The 20,151-nt window shown below is 38.9% G+C and overlaps 1 protein-coding gene across 4 annotated transcripts in view; it reads left to right on the plus strand.

Annotated features, from left to right (window-relative positions):
- Positions 1-20,151, plus strand: part of PIK3C2A (phosphatidylinositol-4-phosphate 3-kinase catalytic subunit type 2 alpha) — a 195,430-nt gene that overhangs the window by 137,389 nt on the left and 37,890 nt on the right. For all 4 annotated transcript variants that reach the window (XR_014837239.1, XM_021083275.2, XM_085011828.1 and 1 more), the window contains 7 exons: positions 552-631; positions 764-827; positions 10,004-10,147; positions 12,434-12,485; positions 12,566-12,776; positions 14,881-15,003; positions 16,358-16,525. Coding sequence is in view for 3 of the 4 variants with exons in the window: in XM_021083275.2 (XP_020938934.2) it covers positions 552-631; positions 764-827; positions 10,004-10,147; positions 12,434-12,485; positions 12,566-12,776; positions 14,881-15,003; positions 16,358-16,525 (842 nt within the window). In the remaining variant the exon portion in view is untranslated. The remainder of the gene's footprint in view (positions 1-551; positions 632-763; positions 828-10,003; positions 10,148-12,433; positions 12,486-12,565; positions 12,777-14,880; positions 15,004-16,357; positions 16,526-20,151) is intronic.

The raw sequence follows: 20,151 nt of genomic DNA on the forward strand, positions 1-20,151 counted from the left end.
CTCACCTTCATTTGGTTGTCAGCCATCTTTAAAAGTGTTTTTTGCTCTCTATCCTCTCTGTATAGAACAGCTTTTCTTTTGGGAGCTATTTATATATCAGAAACTAGACTTTAAAGCATTTATGTTTTTTTCCATTAAAATTTTTTTTTTCAGAAGATTAAATCACTTTTTTTCTGAGTCAATAATAGTTTTTTTCTCTCTCTCTCTGGTTACACCATGGCTTATGGAGTTCCCAGGCCAGGGATCAGATCTGAGCTGAAGTTGTGACCTATGCTGCAGCTGAGGGCAACACCAGATTCTTAACCCACTGTGCTGGGCCCAGGATCGAACCTGCATCCCAGTGCTCTGGAGATGCTACCAACCCCATTGTACCATAGTGGGAGCTCTCATAAATAATATTTGATTCTGATACTATTTTAAGCTTCAGTTCTGAAAAATCACTTTTATTTCAAGAATTTATCATAGAGTTAACCATATTTAATTTGGCAATAGAAAGACCAAAGAATGGATTTCATTACTTGGTAAACATTTGTATACATATGTTTGTTTAGGCAGAAGATGATGAAATGCCTGTGGATTTAAACAAACACCTGCATCAAATAGAAAAACCTTACAAAGAAGTCATGACAAGGTGTGTCATCTAAAACGTTAATTTCAGGCTCTCAAATTTTACTTTTGAATGTGAATGCATTTATTTTGGTAAATAAAACAATCATTTTTGTTTATAGTATCTTTCAGCCATAATAACTGTTCTGTATTTCAGACATCCTGTTGAAGAACTTTTAGACTCTTATCACAGCCAAGTGGAATTGGCTCTTCAGATTGAAGTAAGTCTTAATTCATGTTTTGGCATGATGATTTAAAGATTCTTGTCTCTGTTCTCTGTTATATACTAGTGTTGGCATTGAATTAAGTATTTTGGAAGAACTATTTAAAACATATTCTTCATGTTGCTATTTGATGCCCCCCCCCTTTTTTTTGCTTTTTAGGGTCACATGTGTGGCATATGGAAGTTCCCAGGCTAAGGGTCAAATTGGAGCTACAGCTACAGCTGCTGGCCTATGCCACAGCCACAGCAATGCCAGATCCAAGGCTACATCTGAGTCTGTGACGTACACCACAGCTCACGGCACTGAGCGAGTCCAGGGATCAAAGCTGCATCCTCTCGGATACTAGTTGGGTTCGTTTCCACTGAGCCACAGTGAGAACTCCTTGATGACTTGTTTTCTGACCAAGCATAATATCAAACATTCTCAGTAATAGTAATAGTAATAGTAATTCTCAGTAATAAACTACTTCAGCTTTATTGCTAAGAGGGACCTTCAGTTCAGTTCAAAAAAGCAGTTATTGAATGCTTGCTAGATGCTAGATGTTTGAGTTAGGAAAATGAATGACCTAATCCTCACCTACCAGGAACTTAAAACTAGTGATGGGAAATTTAAACAGTTTCAATCCAGTATACATAGTAAATGTAGAATAGAGGTATGCATTTGGGTTCTTTAAGAGAATGGAGAAGGGCACGTCTCCCAACTTGAGGGTTCAAGGAAGGACTCTACGAAAGGATGTTGTCTGAGCCAGGTCTCAAACAGTATGAGTTAGCCAGAAGATGGTTGGAAAGGGCATGTGAACAAAAGTACACAGGTGTGATATATATGTGGACGTATAAACACTTCTGTAGTAGAGTACAGAGTGTGAAGTGAAGGTTGAGAGATGAAGTTGGAGATAACCAGATATAAGTTACCACCCTATATTAAGTAGTTTTACTTTATTCTCGATATCAAGGGGCCATATCCAGCCCACTTCCCATTCTTGTAAGTAAAAATTTGGAGGACACAACCATGCTCATTTATTTACATATTTTCTATGACTGCTTTTGTGTTCTAATAGTAAAGTTGAGTAGTTGACAAAGACCATACGTCCTTCACAGCCTAAACTATTTACTATTTTCATTCTACAGGAAAAGTTTGCTGACCCCTACTCTGGCCATTTAAGGTGTTTTAAGCTGAGGGTAGGAGTGGAGTGGGGTGGAGTAGTGATTTGTTTAGACTTGAGCTCTGAAATTACTCTGTCCAAATTGTGGAAATAGGTTTCAGGTTGGCAGGATTGATTTCAGGAAGACTACTTAGGAAAGTTTTGTGGTTTTTTTTGTGGTAGTTCTAATGAAAGACAGTGAGAATGGTGAAGGTGAAAAGGAAGGACGGAATGGAGTTCCCTGGTGCCGGCTGGTTAAGGATCCAGTGTTGTCACTGCTGTGGCTCAAGTCACTATTTGTGCGGGTTTGAGCCCTAGCTCAAAAACTCTCGCATACTGCAGATGCGGCCACAAAAAAAAAAAAAAAAAAAGAGGAGGGACCAATTAACAATATTTAGGAAATAAATTCATTAGGTTTTGATAGGTAATGAGATGTGAGAAAAGACGAAATAGTGTAGGATGGCTTCCAGATTTCTAGCTACTACTATTTTTTTAATCAGCATTTAAATATATTGATTTATTTAATATTTACTGAGTGTTTCCTCTCTCAAGGTACTGTTGTAGGTATTGAGGATATGGGAGTGGACAAAAGAACTGTAATCCCTGCCCATTAGAGAATTTACATTCTAGTTAGAGGAGACAGACAAATAAACTAGCAAAATAGATCTCGTGGTAAATGCTGTTAGAGAAAAATAAAGGAGGAGGGTAATGTTCCAATTTCAAATAAGATAATCAGAGAAGACCTCATTGAGAAAATGAATTTCAGTAAGGAACTGGAGAAGCAGCAGCAGTAGCTACCTGGTTATCCAGGGAGAGATGGGTAGAGTATATGTAAGGTCTACTAGGTCTTTGTAGCTAGAATAAAGTTAAGGAGGGGGACAAAAGTGGAAACAAATCAATGAGGTAGATTTTTTGCTAGCCACAGGAAAGATAATGATGGCTTGGATCAGAGTGATTACACTAGAAGTGATGAGAAGGGGTAGAATTCTGTAATATATATATATATATATATTTTTTTTTTTTTTTTCCTGTCTTTTTGCTATTTCTTGGGCCGCTCCCTCGGCATATGGAGGTTCCCAGGCTAGGGGTCTAATTGGAGCTGTAGCCACTGGCCTACGCCAGAGCCACAGCAACGCGGGATCCGAGCCACATCTGCAACCTACACCACAGCTCACGGCAACGCCGGATCATTAACCCACTGAGCAAGGGCAGGGATGGAACCCGCAACCTCACGGTTCCTAGTCGGATTCGTTAACCACTGCACCACGACGGGAACTCCTGTAATATATTTTGAAGTTAATGCTAGGAGGATTTACCAATAGATTGGATGCTGAGCATGGGAGAGAGAGGAGTTAGGCATAACTCCAAGATTTTCTACCTAAGCATTTGGAAAATTGGAGTTGCCTTTAGTGAAATGAAGAAAACTAAAAGAGGAGCAGCTTTGAGGGGAAGATTTGAACTCAATTTTAGACATTCTGTTTGAGATGACCATTTTTCATCGAAATAGTGGTATTGAGTAGGCAGTTGGGTGTGAATCTGGAGTTTAATGGAGGAGATCCAGGCTGGAGATAATAAACTGTGAAATCATCAGAATATTAATATTATTTTGTAGCTATAAAACTGGATGAGATCACCAAGAAAATTACAGGTAGAGGGGAAGAAAAGAGTTCAAAGACAGAGACGTAGGTATATCTCCCATCTTATAATAAAACAAATAGTCCAAATCCACCAGCAGCTGTTACCCCACTTCTCTATCTCCTTATACCAAAACCCTTGAAAATTAATCTGTTTTTGATGCTTCCACTTCCTCCCTTCCATTCTCTTATGAACCCACTCCAATCAGGCTTTCATTCTCAACACTTCCCTGAAACTGCTCTTAAGATCATCAGGGACTTTAATAAGCATGACTCCGGTAATAAGTTCATAGTCTTTCTTTCTCTCAACTTTTCTATAGTGTTTGATAGAGTTGATCATTTCTTTCTTCTTGAAACACTCACATGGCTTCAAAGATATCACATTCTTGGTTCTCTGACTTCCAATGTCTGCTTTATTCTCACTCTTATTTGTGGCTTCCTTCTTATGATCTCCTTATCTTCCTGACCTTGAAACATCAGAATGCCCAGGACACTTAGTTCTAGGACTTCTTTTCTTTGTATTTACATTGTAGGTCATCTCACTTAATCTCAGGTCCTTAAATACCTACATATGTTGATCATCACTTCAGATTCAAGTATCTATTACTCAACATTTTTATATGAATGTCTAGTTATCTCAAATTTAAGATATACATGAGTCTTCCTCTTTGTAATAAATGGAAGCTCTGTTATTCCATTTGCTCAGGTCACAACCTTAGAGTCACATTTGATTTCTCAAGAAAAAGATCTTTTACATCCCACATGCAATCTCATTTCTGTTGGCTCTACCTTGAAAATACATTCAGAATGTGACCACTCTTCATCACTGCCAAACTACACTCCTTGTCAGCTACAAGTAGTTATCAACAGTTCCTTACTGGTCTCTCATTTTCTCTCTGTCCTTCTACACCCTGTCTTCCATAAGCAACCAAAATTATCCTTTAAAGTAAATCAGTACAGGATTTATTTTTAAATCTCTCTCTCTTTTTTTTTTTTTTTTTTTGTTGTTGTTGTTGTTGTTGTTGTTGCTATTTCTTGGGCTGCTCCCGCGGCATATGGAGGTTCCCAGGCTAGGGGTCGAATCGGAGCTGTAGACGCCAGAGCCACAGCAACATGGGATCCGAGCCGCGTCTGCAACCTACACCACAGCTCACGGCAACGCCGGATCGTTAACCCACTGAGCAAGGGCAGGGACCGAACCCGCAATCTCATGGTTCCTAGTCGGATTCGTTAACCATTGCGCCACGATGGGAACTCCTATTTTTAAATCTCTTGTAGCAAGTTGGGGACCCTGTCACTGTGGCAGGTCAGGTCACTGCTGTGGTGAAGCTTCAGTCTCTGGCCCAGGAGCTTCCACATGTTGCGGGTGAGGCCAAAAAAAAAAAAAATCATGCAGTGTGGTGTCCTGGATTGTACCCTGGAGTAGGAAAAATACATTAGTGGAAAAGCTGGTAAAATCTGAATAAAGTCTGCAGTGTAGGCACTAGTAATATAAGTGTTAACACCTTAGTTTTGACAAGTGTAACATGGTTAAGAAGTTTTGTACATGGTTATGTAGACTGTGTTACTTAACACTTTATTTATTTATTTTTTTGTCTTTTTAGGGCCGAATCCATGGCATATGGAAGTTCCCAGGCTAGGGGTCCAATTGGAGCCGTAGCTGCTGGCCTACATCACAGCCACAGCAACACCAGCTCTGAGCCAGAGTCTGTGACCTACACCACAGCTCATGGCAATACTCAATCCTTAATCAACTGAGCGAAGCCAGGGATCGAACCTGCAACCTCATGGTTTCTAGTCAGATTCATTTCCACTGAGCTACGATGGGAACCTGACCAGTATCCATGAGGATGCGGGTTCGATCCCTGTCCTCCCTCAGTGAGTTAAGGATCCATCATTGCTCTGAGCTGTGGTGTAGGTCGCAGATGAGGCTCAGATTCCGCGTGGCTATGGCTGTGACTGGCCTGGGGACTTCTATGTACTACGGGTGCGACCTGAAAAAGACCAAAAAAAAGTTTATTTTTAAAAATGAAAATAAGTTCCCTGGTGGCCAGGTTAAGGATACTAGTTAAGGATCTAGTGACTGCTATGGCTTGGTTCACTGCTGTAGCATGCATTCAGTGCCTGGCCCAGGAATTTCTGCATACATTGGGATCTGAGCTGTGTCTGCGGCCTACACCACAGGTCATGGCAACTCGGGATCCTTAATCCACTGAGTGACGCGAGGGATTGAACCTGCATCCTCATGGATCCTAGTGAGGTTCATTAACTGTCGAGCCACAAAGGGAACTCCACAACTTTAATATAAGAGAAAAATCAAAACCAAAAGATGGTTCTCTGGAAAGATTTATACAATTTATAGACCCTTAAAAATATTAAATCATGCCACTCTTGTGATCAAAATCCTGTTTACTGTCTTGGTCAGTAAAATTCAAATCCCTAATTGTGGCTTCATGCCCCTACACTTTCTGACCCACTACCTCTGTGATCTGGCTTCCTACCCCTTTCTTCCTTTGTTCTCGTTGATCTATAGGTATGCTTCCCACTGGGACCCTTGTGCTTTTTCCTTCTTCTTTTAGTGCTTTCCCCTAGACATTTGCATGGCTTACCCTTTCAGTTCATGAAGGTCTTTGCTCAAGTGTCGTCTAATCACGAGCTCTTCCCTGACCATATTATTAGGAATAGTGACTCTTTATCATATTTATTCCCTATATTTTGTACAACTTTATTGAGATACAATTTATAGACCATAAAATTTACTCATCGAATGTGTGCAAGTCAGTGATTCTTTTAGCAAATACATAGTTGTTTGTCACCACAGTCCAGTTTTAGAACATTTTCATCACTCCCAAAGGTTTCCATGTACTACTTTTCAGTTATTCCCCATGCCCATCTTCAGCCCCCAAACCACTACTGATCTGATTCCTGCTTCAATAGATTTGCCTTTAATGGAGATTTCCTCTAATTGGAATGATATCCTTTGTCATCTTTCATATCTGATTTATTTCATATATCATACTATTTTTAAGCTCTGTCCATGTTGTATGTATACATAGTTTTGGGTTTTTGTTTTTTGTTTTTTGGGGTTTTTTTTTGTCTTTTTGCCTTTTCTAGGGCCGCTTCCTGTGGCATTTGGAGGGTCCCAGGCTAGGGGTCCAACCTGAGCTGTAGACGCCAGCCTACACCAGAGCCACAGCAACACTGGATCTGAGCTGTGTCTGCATCCTACATCACAGCTTATGGCAACGCTGGATCCTTAACCCACTGAGCAAGGCCAGGGATCGAACCCACAACCTCATGGTTCCTAGTCGGATTCGTTAACCGATGCGCCACAACAGGAACTCTGGGTTTTTTTTTAATTGCTGAATATTTCCATTGTATGGATATACCACATTTAGTTTATTCAGTCATACAATAACTGAGCTTTTGACTGTTTATAGTTTCTGATTATTATGATGAATGCTGCTGTAAACATTCATGAATAAATCTTTGTATGGATGATGTTTTAATTCTCTTAGGTAGGTTTATGGTCTTGGTTTTTTGGTAATAAGATGTTAATTTGTTTCATTAAAATGAAGATAGGATGGCAGTAGGGACTTTGAGGCAAGGAGTAATGGTTTGGCCTCATATTCTAAGGGGAGTGGAAAAGAGCTGACCAAGGGCTTGTGAAAGGAATGTTAAGTGGCATTACAGATGCTTGCTGGAATTGGAGACTGTTGGATATTTATGGTCGTGAGATTTTCTGTAGTACTCAACTGCCTAGTAGAAAAAGCAGAGAGAGAAGTCTCTGTGCTCCAAGAACAGGTTTGGTCAGAATGAGAGTGTGATGGTTGAAAGCAAAGGAGATTGTTATCAGAATATGATATTGTAGTTCAGATTCTGATCGTGTAGTTTTGGGGTTGAAGATACTGTGAATTTTCCACATTTATGTAATTGAGTCTTCTTATAGGATATAAGGTAGAAAGCCAGGTAAATGTCCAGAGCAAAAATAAGGCAGGTAGTAGGGGAAATAACCACATGTTGGTGTCAAGGCAGATCAGTCAGTTAGGAGCCAAGTCAGGCAACAGAAAATATAGTAGTTATTTAAATAGGGAAATTTAAAGAATTGTTAATCAGTGAAAGGTAGTTAATTATTATAAGGAGTAAAAGAGGACTAAAGCGAGAGTTGGCATATTGTGGCTCACATGCCAAATCTGGCCAGTTGCCCATTTTTCTAAATAAAGTTTTGTTGGAATACAACCATACTCATTATCTATGTCTGTTTTCACACCCTAATAGCAGAGTTGAATTGTGACAGAAACTGGCCCATAAAACCTAAAATATTTGCTGTCTGATCTTAAAAGTGCCAACCTTGCTTTAAGGGGTCCGGAAGTAGAAGGTGCAGAGAAACAGCTATCAGCTCTAGCATGAGGAACAGTGAATAGTGAAGGAACTTTGAGGGCTTGTGATAGAGTCTCTCCCCTAACCCTAAGCTGAAATCCAGTCTCTAAAGAGAAGGGTATGGCTATCACAGGAACCCACTGATTGTCTATGGCAAAGAAACTTGGCAGAGCTGTCAGGTCAGAAGAACATGGCCTGAGGGTACAGCTGGAGCTGGTCCTGGAGGACCTCCCCCGCCCCCGCCACACACACACTTTCTAGGCCTGTACTTTCGGCATATAGTTCCCAGGCTAGGGGTCAAATCAGAGCTATAGCTTACCAGCCAACACCACATCCACAGCGATGTGGGATCTAAGCCATGTCTGCAACCTACACCACAGCTTACAGCAACGCCAGATTCTTAACCCACTGAGCAAGGCAAGGGACCAAACCTGAATCCTCATGGATATTAGTTGGGTTCGTTACCGCTGAGCCGCAATGGTAACTCCCATGCTGAATTGTAAAATGGAGGACTGGAACCCTGATGAGAAAGAAGTATCATCTTGCTGCTTTTGCCTTTGAGTGTCCCTTCAGTGCCCTCTATTGACAAAACCTAATATTGTACCAGCTGGCAAAGGACAAATGTTTATAAGGTCTAGTTCTGGTATCCCAAAGCAGAGGAAAGAAGGGTAGATTCGGAACTGATAGACAATAAATTGATAACTGGCACATAAAAATGGTGGAGAATAGCATAGGAGAATGGCATGAGCCTCAAAACTGTAAAGGTTTTTGCGTAAAGCTGGAGAAGCAGAGGTAAGCAGAAATATAAGTCAAGTAAGCAAAAATGGGGGCCTTCAGGCCTTGAGGTCTGTAGGTAATTGAGTATTTGAGAAAATGAGGTGGTTTAATTAAAGCATGAAGGTGAAGAGAACATTTGGTTTATGGTAGCCAAGCCTCAAAGGTGGAAAATGCAAAATTTTTAAGAGATGGTACAGTACTGTGTTTCAGCCCATTCTAACAGTACTTGACATTTGTTTGGCATAAATATTTGATGACTTAATTTGTTATATAAGAATATTTCTTAATGAGATCTGTACTTTAAAATGATGAGGGAGTGGAGAAGTATTTTTAAATCATTCTCATCAGGTAAATTATTATATATTTGTACATAGATACTTTTTTTTTTTTTTTTTTTTTTAAGCTTTTTAGGGCTGCACCTGTGGCATATGGAGGTTTCCAGGCTAAGGGGTCAAATCGGAGCTGTAGCTGCTGGGCTGCACCACAGCCACAGCCACAGCAATGCAGGATCTGAGCCACATCTGCACTCTACACCACAGCTCACGGCAACGCTGGATCCTTAACCCACCTAGTAAGGCCAGGGATCAAACCTGTGTCCTCATGGTTGCCAGTCAGATTCATGAACCGCTAAGCCGTGACCAGAACTCCTGTACTTATATACTTTTGAATCACAGTGAAATGACTTCTGGTTGGATAGTATAGAGGGATTGTCCTTATGGAAGTTTTGTTCATCAGACAAAAGTGATGGTTGAATAGATGCAAATGATACTAGAAAAGCTGACTCAGTTTTAGTAACTGTTGCCCAGTGTTATTGGTTTGTGACCAGTCTCTGAACAACTTGGTTTTTTGATGCTAGCATTTTACAGGAGAGCAAGAAGGTTGTTGATGTTTTTAATGTGGAAATTATTCCCAAATGAAAGTTAAAAAGATAACTCCATTTTTTTAAATGATTTTGTAATTTGTTAGTATTACTGCTTTTGCTTCTAATTCTAATAAAATGATGGCATTTGCATGTGAATAATTGTGTCAAGCAAAGTGAAAATTAACCACGCTTGCTTTTCCTACTTCAGAGTAAATTATGTAATTGAAAAGTTGTCTTGTTTCTTTTCTTTTTCATCACAAGAAAGTAAAGTATATCTGTACTTAAGCACTGTCGAAAATGTCTAGTTTTTTTACTTCATCTCTGAAATTGATCCTTTAAATTCCACATGCTTATTTTTTTTTTCTTTCTATTTTTAAAGAACCAGCACAGAGCAGTAGACCAAGTAATTAAAGCTGTAAGAAAAATCTGTAGTGCTTTAGACGGTGTGGAGACTCTTGCCATTACAGAATCGGTAAAAAAGCTGAAGAGAGCAGTTAATCTTCCAAGGAGTAAAAGTGCTGAAGTGAGTATTTTTTAGTAATTAGCATTTTATCACATGCAAATATGTGCTTAAGTGAGCATCTCTCATTTACACCAGGAGCTTTTTGCTTCTGCTAGACAAAATGTTTCCCTTTTAATTTTAGCTTTTACTTTTGAGCTGATTTGGTCACACACGTGGTAAGGTGGGGAATTCCTAAGAGATAGACTACCTTAGGAGGAACTTTGTGGAAGTTGACGGTGATTAGGTGGATGCCAAACTGAACTTTGTGTGTATAGGAAGAACTCTCAAAAATGAGTTGGTTGGGGTTTTTAAGGTAGATACTACACCTTAAAAAAAAAAGGACCTGGTTACTAAAGCTGACATTTCTCCCTCTGAATGGAAATGTCCATGATTGTGAGTTGGAGGAGTTCTACCTAGGACTATACCTCATTTTTATTGGAGAGACCCAGAAGCGTCAAGTAATAGCGACTTAAATTGCCTCAGAAGCAACCAGGTTAGGAGCCCTTTCTTGAAATCATACTGTTGCATTTGGTAAAAGTTCTTCCCAAGTATTTTCATGGGGATTTAATTAACTTTGTTCATAGCTCTGATTAGAAGGATGAGAGAAGGATCATAAGACATGATACATTTAAAGAAAGGAAAAGTTATATTAATGGTATGTTCCTCAGTAGATGTCTAGGAGCTTGATTCTCACAGCCTATCCATATGATATATAGAAATTTGGTTCCTTCTTTTTTTTTTTTTTTTTTCCTTTTTAGGGCTGTACTCACGGCATATGGAAGTTCCCAGGCTAGGAGTCAAATCAGAGCTGCAGCTGCCGGCTTACACCGCAGCAATAGCCACGTGGGACCTGAGCCATGTCTGTGACCTACACCACAGCTAACAGCAACACTGGATCCTTAACCCCCCAAGTGAGGCCAGAGATCGAACCCACATCCTCATGAATACTAGTCGGGTTCTTAACCCGCTGAGCAACAACAGGAACTGTGGTTCTTTCATTTTTTGTTTGCTTTTTCCTTTGCTACTATGTGCTTGTTTTAGAAATTTAAAAAATATATCTGAAATCATTTGGAGGTGATAAATTGCCACGGTCCTAATGTCTGAGGCTTCTATTTATTACATTTATTTGTTGGATAAAGGAGCAGAGAGTAGGAAAAGAATTCAGTTTAGGAGTTCCCATCGTGGCTCAGTGGTTAACGAACCCGACTAGCATCCATGAGGATGCTATATTAAAAATATAAGTGAGGAGTTCTTGTCATGGTGCAGCAGAAACAGATTAATTAATTTGTTAGTTTTTAAAAGTAGTGGTAAGGGAGTTCCCGTCATGACTCAGTGGTTAACTAATCCAACTAGGAACCATAAGGTTGCAGATTCGATCCCTGGCCTGGCTCAGGGTTAAGGATCTGGCTGTGGTGTAGGTCGCAGACTCGGCTCGGATCTTGCATTGCTGTGGCTGTGGTGTAGGCTGGTGGCCACATCTTGGACTGGACCCCTAGCCTAGGAACCTCCATATGCCACGGGTGTGGCCCTAAAAAGACATACACAAACAGATTTTTTGAGACACTTAATGTTAATAAGTAGTGTTCTGGTTTCTTTTTTTTTTTTTTTTTTTTTGTCTTTTTTTTGTTGTTGTTGTTGTTGTTGTTGTTGTTGTTGCTATTGTTGTTATTGTTGTTGTTGCTATTTCTTGGGCCGCTCCCGCGGCATACGGAGGTTCCCAGGCTAGGGGTTGAATCGGAGCTGTAGCCACCGGCCTACGCCAGAGCCACAGCAACATGGGATCCGAGCCGAGCCGTGTCTGCAACCTACACCACAGCTCACGGCAACGCCGGATCGTTAACCCACTGAGCAAGGGCAGGGACCGAACCCGCGACCTCATGGTTCCTAGTTGGATTCGTTAACCACTGCGCCACGATGGGAACTCCCATGATTTTCTTGATATTAAAAAATAATCGTTTGGGAGCTCCTTGGTGGCTCAGCAGGTTAAGGATCCGGTGTTGTCACCTCTGTGGCTGTGGTTACTGCTATTGTGTGAGTTTGATTCCCTGGCCTGGGAACTTCTGCATCTCACAGGTGTGGACATAAATAAATAAATAAACAAATTAAAAAAATAAAATTTAAAAATAAAAATAATCTAGTTGATTTGAGGTATTCACTTTCTTTTTGCTTTATTCTGCAGACACTTTTGAGGGGTTTCTCTTCTGAAGGATTTCTTTGATATAGAATTTAATACATGTACTGAAATTAAAAGTAAACATTTTATGTCACATGGGCGATTTTCTGACTAATCTGTGTGTGTGTGTGCAGGTGACTTCACTGTCTGGAGGAGGAGGAGATGCTAGCAAGAGTTCAACAAGAGGTATGCATTTAATTTCTTCAAATTTTAGGAATGATTGTTGCTTTTTCAGAGAATTATATTAACAATTGCTTTAAATCTAGGCGCACTGAATCCTGAAAATCCTGTTCAAGTAAGCATGGACCAATTAACTGCAGCAGTTTATGATCTTCTCAGACTCCATGCAAATTCTAGCAGGGGTTCTGTAGACTGTGCCCAGAGTAACAGGAACATGAAGGAAGCATGGACTGCAACAGAACAGCTCCAGTTTACAATTTTTGCTGCACATGGAATTTCAAGTAACTGGGTGTCAAAGTAAGTAACTAAAAGAACATGTGTATAGCTTTCCCTAGAAGCTAATCTAATCTTATAAAATGTCAGCATCCGCTGTTTATCTTGGTATTTAAGCGGATGACACGAGAACCACCAGGTAACTTTGTGGTTTTCATAGAAATTACAGAGATGGTTGATGCTATTCCAGTAAAAAAAAATATCACTCCCACTGCTTGCAGAAGAGACAGGAAAATATGTTTAAACTTACAAGGGCAAATGCTAGTTAATAAATTAGTTAATTTATGACTGCTATTTCTGCTTTTACTTTAGAACCAGAGCAATTCGAAACAGTATAATGAGACTAGACTTTAGCACATTTTTTTTTCTTCTTTAGTAGTTTACAATTTACTATTTGCTAGACTTTGAAGTCTACAAGATCAGATTTCTTCTGTTGACTTCCTCATATGGGTTTTTTCTTTTTGATTTTTTTTTGTCAGTGCCATAAAGTTTGCCACCTTCAATGTATTTGGAAATGACCACTACAAACTGAATTGACTGAATTAAATATTTTTAATGAAACAGTTTTATAATAGCTTAAGGCTATAAAATAAAGCTTAGTGATAACAAACATAAATTTTGCTTTAGAACATAAACTGAGCATTAGATAATATAATGTAATGACTTAAAAGTGGTATATTAATTCATTCAATAATATAATGACTTGAAAGTGGTATATTATTCATTCAATAAGTATTTACTGACTACCGTCTGTGGACAGTGCTCTTAGTACCAGGGATTCAGTAGTAAGGGCAGCAAAAGATCTTTGCCCTCTTGGAACTTGCATTTAAATGGTTGCTACTGCTGTCTAAAGTATTTCATTCCATTTAATAGTTAAGGGATAATACCATCCACACACTCCATACAAAAACATGTACATGCACAAATTTAGTGACACTAATACCACATTGTAAGTCATCTATAGTCCAATAAATGTTTTTTTAAAAATTTGGGGACACTAATGAGGAGAGCAAATACTCAGTAGAAGACAATACGAAAACTGCAGTGGTAAGTAAGATGGAGAGAAAATTAATGCAATGCTGAAGTAAAAAGGGACAAGTGGAGGTGGAGAAAAGCAATCAAATGGTTAACTATGTGAACCAGTGAAATTAGATTTGAAATATATTTAGAATGATTAGTAAATTGTCTGAACAAAATGGTTAATGGCTAAGCCTAGTAGTAAGTTAGAATACTAGTAGAATACAGTTTTACTGAATTGAAAACTCCTGCCCTACAAGTTCACCTGACTGTATGACCCAGCTCTGTACTTGTGGCAGTTGCTGTGCAGTGCAAGAATACAATAACATCTGTCCCCATGGATAGAAGCCTCCCAATATATTAGGAAGATTGGCTTCATGCAAGTCAGACTCATCTGCCATTAATATGCTTTACTGACTCTGTTTTAGTGGCTTATGGCACCTAGGAAAGATAATGTTTGTACTCTTTCTTTCTAGAATTAACCTAGAAATGAATAATTATTCAGTGTCATTTAAATTTTTTTAATTTATTTTCATTTGACTAAAATCTAAAGCTAGCGAATAACTGAGCACAAAATTGAGATAAATTCTCCAGCTGATATCAGTATGGCTGTCTTAGGGATATATGTTCCCTTCTATATTCCCTTTGCTAGACCACTTCTTTATTATTTATTTATTTAGTCTTTTTGCCTTTTCTAGGGCCGCACCCGCGGCATATAGAGGTTCCCAGGCTAAGGGTCCAATCAGAGCTGTTGCCACCGGCCTACGCCAGAGCCACAGCAATGCGGGATCTGAGCCACGTCTGCAACCCACACCACAGCTCATGGCAACGCCGGATCCCTAACCCACTGAGCAAGGCCAGGGATCAAACCCTCAACCTCATGGTTTCCAGTCAGATTCGTTAACTACTGTGCCACGATGGGAATTCCATAGACCTCTTCTTTATTTTTACAAGATTTGCAACAGTTAAATTTTAGAGGTTTATCCAAGAATTCAAGTGAATGGTAACCAAATTATTTCAAATAATAGTTGAATGGGAAGAATGGCTAATGATATATATTCGATTAGTTAATTAATTTGTATTATCAAATTAAACTCTTTTCTTTTCTCAGTTATGAAAAATACTACCTGATATGTTCCTTGACTTACAATGGAAAGGATCTTTTTAAACCTATTCAGTCAAAGAAGGTTGGCACTTATAAGAATTTCTTCTATCTTATTAAATGGGATGAACTGTAAGTAAAATTTCTAGCTTTTTATTTTTTTCAGTACACCCTGTTTTTTTTTCCATGTATGCACCCAAGTTTTCATTTTTATTATAACTTCCATTAAAATTTATTAAATTCTTACTGATATCTTAAGGTCTCTTTTACATTTAATCCTACAAAACAAATTCCTATTTAAAAATCTGAAATACTCTTAAATTTTTATATTGTTAAATTGCAGAAACATACCATTAATTCTTCCTAGGCTCTGTTAAGTTAAAATTGCGTGTAATGCTAGAAAGATGGTGTTTTATAACATTGCTTTAGTTTAGTATGTATTCCATAACACTGTATATATAAAGCCTAGTTCTTGGTTAACACTTTTTTTTTCCCCTCTCTTTTTAGGGCTGCACCCACAGCATATGGAGGTTCCCAGGCTAGGGGTCAAATTGGAGCTGTTGCTGCCTGCCTATGCCAGAGCCATAGCAATGCCAGATCCGAGCCAAGTCTGCAACCTATACCACAGCTTACAGGCAACGCTGGATCCTTAACCCACTGAGCGAGGCCAGGGATCGAACCCACAACCTCACGGTTCCTAGTTGGATTCGTTTCTGCTGAACCACGACAGGAACACCAATACATTTTTTAAATTATCTTAAGCCCATGTACAAGATGATATTCTGCACTGTTAATATTTTTTTAAATGTTGTTTTTATTTTTTATTAATCTTTGTTGGCCTTATTTGTCCTTTCATATTTGAAAAAATAAAAATAAAAAGTACTGTCGAGGGTTCCCTTGTGGTCCAGCAGGTTAAGAATCTGGCATTGTCACTGCAGTGGCTTGGGTCACTGCTGTGGCATGGATTTGATCCCTGACCTGGAGCAGTAGGTTAAGGATTCAGCATTGCCATAGCTGTGGCGTAGGTCACAGCTGCAGCTTGGATTCAGTCCCTGGCCCGGGAACTTCCATATGCTGTAACTGTGGCAAAAAAAAAAAAAAAAAAGCACTGGCAAATGTATATGTATCTATCTGTGTATGTGTCTGCATACAAATATCCCGAATCAGAGATATTCATTCATCTAGCTTTTCCTAAAGAAAATAAAAATGATTTATTTTGCATAGAAATTTAGAAATTGACATTGTGAGTCTTAAATAAAAGCACTAACAAATTTTTGAAGAAAGAAGGGTTATATGTTTGAAATTTTAATGACATTTATTTAAGATTTTTATGTTCGCCAAACTTGCTACCTAAGTAAAGTTTATTCAGGATTAAAGATTATTTGATAAGTCAAATAACATACCTTAAATTGTCAGTCTCATTGAATGGTTAAACTTCAATATTCGGTCTAATTTATTTTTTCTATTAATACATTTTCCCCCATAGAATCATTTTCCCCATCCAGATATCACAATTGCCATTAGAATCACTTCTTCACCTTACTCTTTTTGGAATTTTAAATCAGAGCAATGGAAGCTCCCCTGATTCTAATAAGCAAAGAAAGGGGCCAGAAGCTTTGGGCAAAGTTTCTTTACCTCTCTTTGACTTTAAACGGTAAGTGTTACTGATTTGTAATGATGGGTTACTGTGGACAACTCCTGCAGCATCAGAATTAGCTAGAGAGAAGAAAAAAAGAAAAAATGGAGTTCCCGTTGTGGCTCAGCGGTTAGTGAAGCCGACTAGCATCCATGAGAATGAGGGTTCGATCCCTGGCCTCGATCAGCAGGTTGAGGATCCCGAGTTGCCATGAGCTGTGGTGTAGGTCTCAGACACAGCTTGGATTCCACGTTGCTGTGGCTGTGGTGTAGGCCAGTGGCTACAGCTCTGATTGGACCCCTCACCTGGGAACCTCCATATGCCGTGGGTGTGGCCCTAAAAGACAAAAAAAAAAAAAAAGACACACAAAAACAGAATTAGCTAGAGAATGGGATGGGAACAATGACATACATGATGAGATAATGAGCTCATTATGATTATAAAGGAGGTCACTGCCGAGACACAGAGGAAACCAAAGTTATTCTGCTATAGTTTAAACATATCTATATGGGTATTCAAAGATGTTTGCCACTTTCTGTTTCAAAAGAAAAGCAGTAGCCAATTCATTCTTTAATTGTCATTTCTGCAGAGTATTACATTATTGAATAATACTCGTGGTCTTACAAGATTCTTAGATATATATATTTTTTAAATCTATTTTTCCTTTTCTTACTCCTTTCCCATCCATCTTTAGTTTAAGAGAGTCTTATTCCCTTCTCTTTACATGACTGATCTACCCTACTGCTATGAGCCCCTGGCCTCTAATCTTCAGAAGTTCCTCATGGATACAAAACTTACTATCTCTAAGGTTAAAGGAGTTCTTTTTGAGCTTTGTGTCTACTAATAGACATTGGAATAGTATAATCTATTTGGCCTTTCAGGTGACTCTTTTGTGTGTTTTTTTTGTTGTTGTGTTTTTTTGTTGTTGTTGTCTTTTTGCCTTTTCTAGGGCCGCTCCCATGGCATACGGAGGTTCCCAGGCTAGGTGTCTAATCAGAGCTGTTGCTGCCAACCTACGCCAGGGCCATAGCAACGTGGGATCCAAGCCACATCTGTGACCTACACCACAGCTCATGGCAACGCCAGATCCTTAACCCACTGAGCAAGGCCAGGGATCAAACCCGCAACCTCATGGTTCCTAGTCGGATTTGTTAACCACTGAGCCACGACAGGAATGCCTGGCTATTTCGATTATGTTTTAAATAATATGTTCCAGGGCATTCCCATCATGGCTCAGTGGTAGCGAACCTGACTAGGATCCATGAGGTGGGTCCACTGCTGTGGTGTGGGTTCTGTCTAGCCCAGGAACTTCTGCATGTCATGGGCCTGGCCAATAAATAAATAAATAAATAAATAAAAAAGAATGTATTATTATAGCACAAATGAATCTATCCACAGATCAGAAACAGATTCACAAATAGAAGGAACAGACTGTGGTTGTCAAGGGGGAGGAGGGAGAGAGTGGGATGAGGGTAGTTTGGGGTTAGTAGATGCAAACTATTACATTTAGAATGGATAAGCAGTGAGGTCCAACTGTACGGCAAAGGGAACTATATCCAGTCTCTTGGAATAGACCGTGATGGAAGATAAGAAAGGGAATGTATTTATATATGTACAACTGGGTCACTTTGCTGTACAGCAGAAATTGACACAATAGTATAAATCAACTATATTTTACTTTTTTAAAAAAGAACATATTTTTAAAAAGCCTACTGTGTTTGATAACAGTATTACTATAATAGCAAACAGCATTTACTCTGTGCTAGGTATTAGTCTGAATAATGTATACGCAGCCTTATATACCTTACAACAATGCTATTAAGTAGGTGTTAATATCAACAAAATGAGAGAAACAAAGTGGCTTGCCTTAGATCACTTAGCTAATAAGTGGTCAAATTGGGATTTGCATCTAGGTAGTCTGGCCCCAGGGTCTGTGTTCTTAATTATTATCCTATATTGCCATTCTCAAACTTATTTGATACTGTGGTCCTCTTTCTGTTCTAGAATATATCTTGAAACATTGTGACCCATGGGACAGTTTGGGAAATGATTTCATAACTGATGTATTTAACCTACAATAAAGCAAAAAATAAGAATGGAAAAATTCTACTAACCTAGTTCTACTTCCTTTTTCCTCTTAAATGGCAAACACAGTTGGATTTTACAGTAATTACTTTTAAAATTATGTGGTGTTTGAAACATTGACTTCATAAGTTTTAATTTTGAATATTCTTTTCCCATGTACTTAAACCTAGCATTTATCCACATATTTTTCTTTTAGTTACTTCCTTCATATTTGAGGTGGCAGTGTAAGATGTTTTTATTCTTTTATTGGGCTCAAATTTTTTTTTTTTTTTTTTTTTTTTTTTAGGGCCACTCTTGCAGCATATGGAAATTCCCAGGCTAGGGGTTGAATCAGAGTTGCAGCTGCTGGCCTATGCCACAGCTATAGCAATGTGGGACCCAAGCCATGTATGTAACCCATATCACATGGTAATGCCAGATATGGCAATGCCTATAAAGGCCATTAGTACCCTCTAGTTGCCAACCAAAAACATCTCCAGACATTGCCAATATCCACAGGGGTCCAAAGCGTTCTTGGTTGACTGATTTAAAGTGGTGATTATCAGAGTTGCCTGGTGACTTTAGCTTTGTCACTGCTGCCTGTTTAAAACCATTGTTATTAACTCTTCTGGAACTTTATAATGGATGGTTTAGACTGATAGCACTTAAACTGATTCTCTTAACATCACAGAAAGACAGCTATACCAAACAGTATGTGCCACTTTATTCGGTGCATCAGGAGCTGGTAATATACTAGTAAAAAAAGGAACTTCTCTCTTTTTTTTTTTTCCCCTGTTCTTTTTAGGGCCGCACCTACTGCACATGGAAGTTCCCAGGCTAGGGGTCAAATTGGAGCTGTAGCTGCTGGCCAGTGCTATAGCTACAGCAATGCAGGATTTGAGCTGTGTCTGCAACCTATGACATGGTTTGCAGCAACACTGGATCCTTAACACCCTGAGCAAGGTCAGGGATCGAACCTGTATCCTCATGGATACTAGTTGGATTCTTAACCCTCTGAGCTATAATGGACACTCCTAATAAAAGTTTATTTACAAAACCAGTCTAGAGTTTGTTGACCTTGAATTAAAGATACTTAAAAATACATTATCAATCAAAGCAAGTGTTGGACCTTGCTTGGATCCTTATTCAAACTAACCAACTATAAAAAAAAAATTGGATTCCCTGCTATGGTTCAATGGGTTAAGAATCCAACTGCAGCAGCTTTGGTTGCTGTGGAGGTACAAGTTTGATCCCCAGCCTAGGGCAGCGGGTTAAAGGATCCGGCTCAGATTCAGTCCCTAGCCTGGGAACTTCCATATGCCACGCATGTGACCATAAAATTTAAAAAAAAATTATGAGATGATCAAATTTGAATACTGACTAGGTGATAACTTTAAGTAATTTTTAAAAATTATTTTATTATAATTGTTAAAATGTTTATCATTGAGATCCATAAACGTATTAAAATATAAAATAATATCAGAATTTGCCTTTAAATAATCTAATTGAGGGTAAGGTTGGTTCTAAAATAAAATATAATGTGTCAAAAATTTAAACCACACACCTACAGTGAACTAATC

The sequence above is a fragment of the Sus scrofa genome, chromosome 2 (assembly GCF_054392235.1).
Source record: "Sus scrofa isolate SSC_HxYL_T2T_F1_AM1 chromosome 2, Sscrofa_HxYL_maternal_Yorkshire_Landrace_v2.0, whole genome shotgun sequence".
NCBI classification, from domain to species: domain Eukaryota; kingdom Metazoa; phylum Chordata; class Mammalia; order Artiodactyla; family Suidae; genus Sus; species Sus scrofa.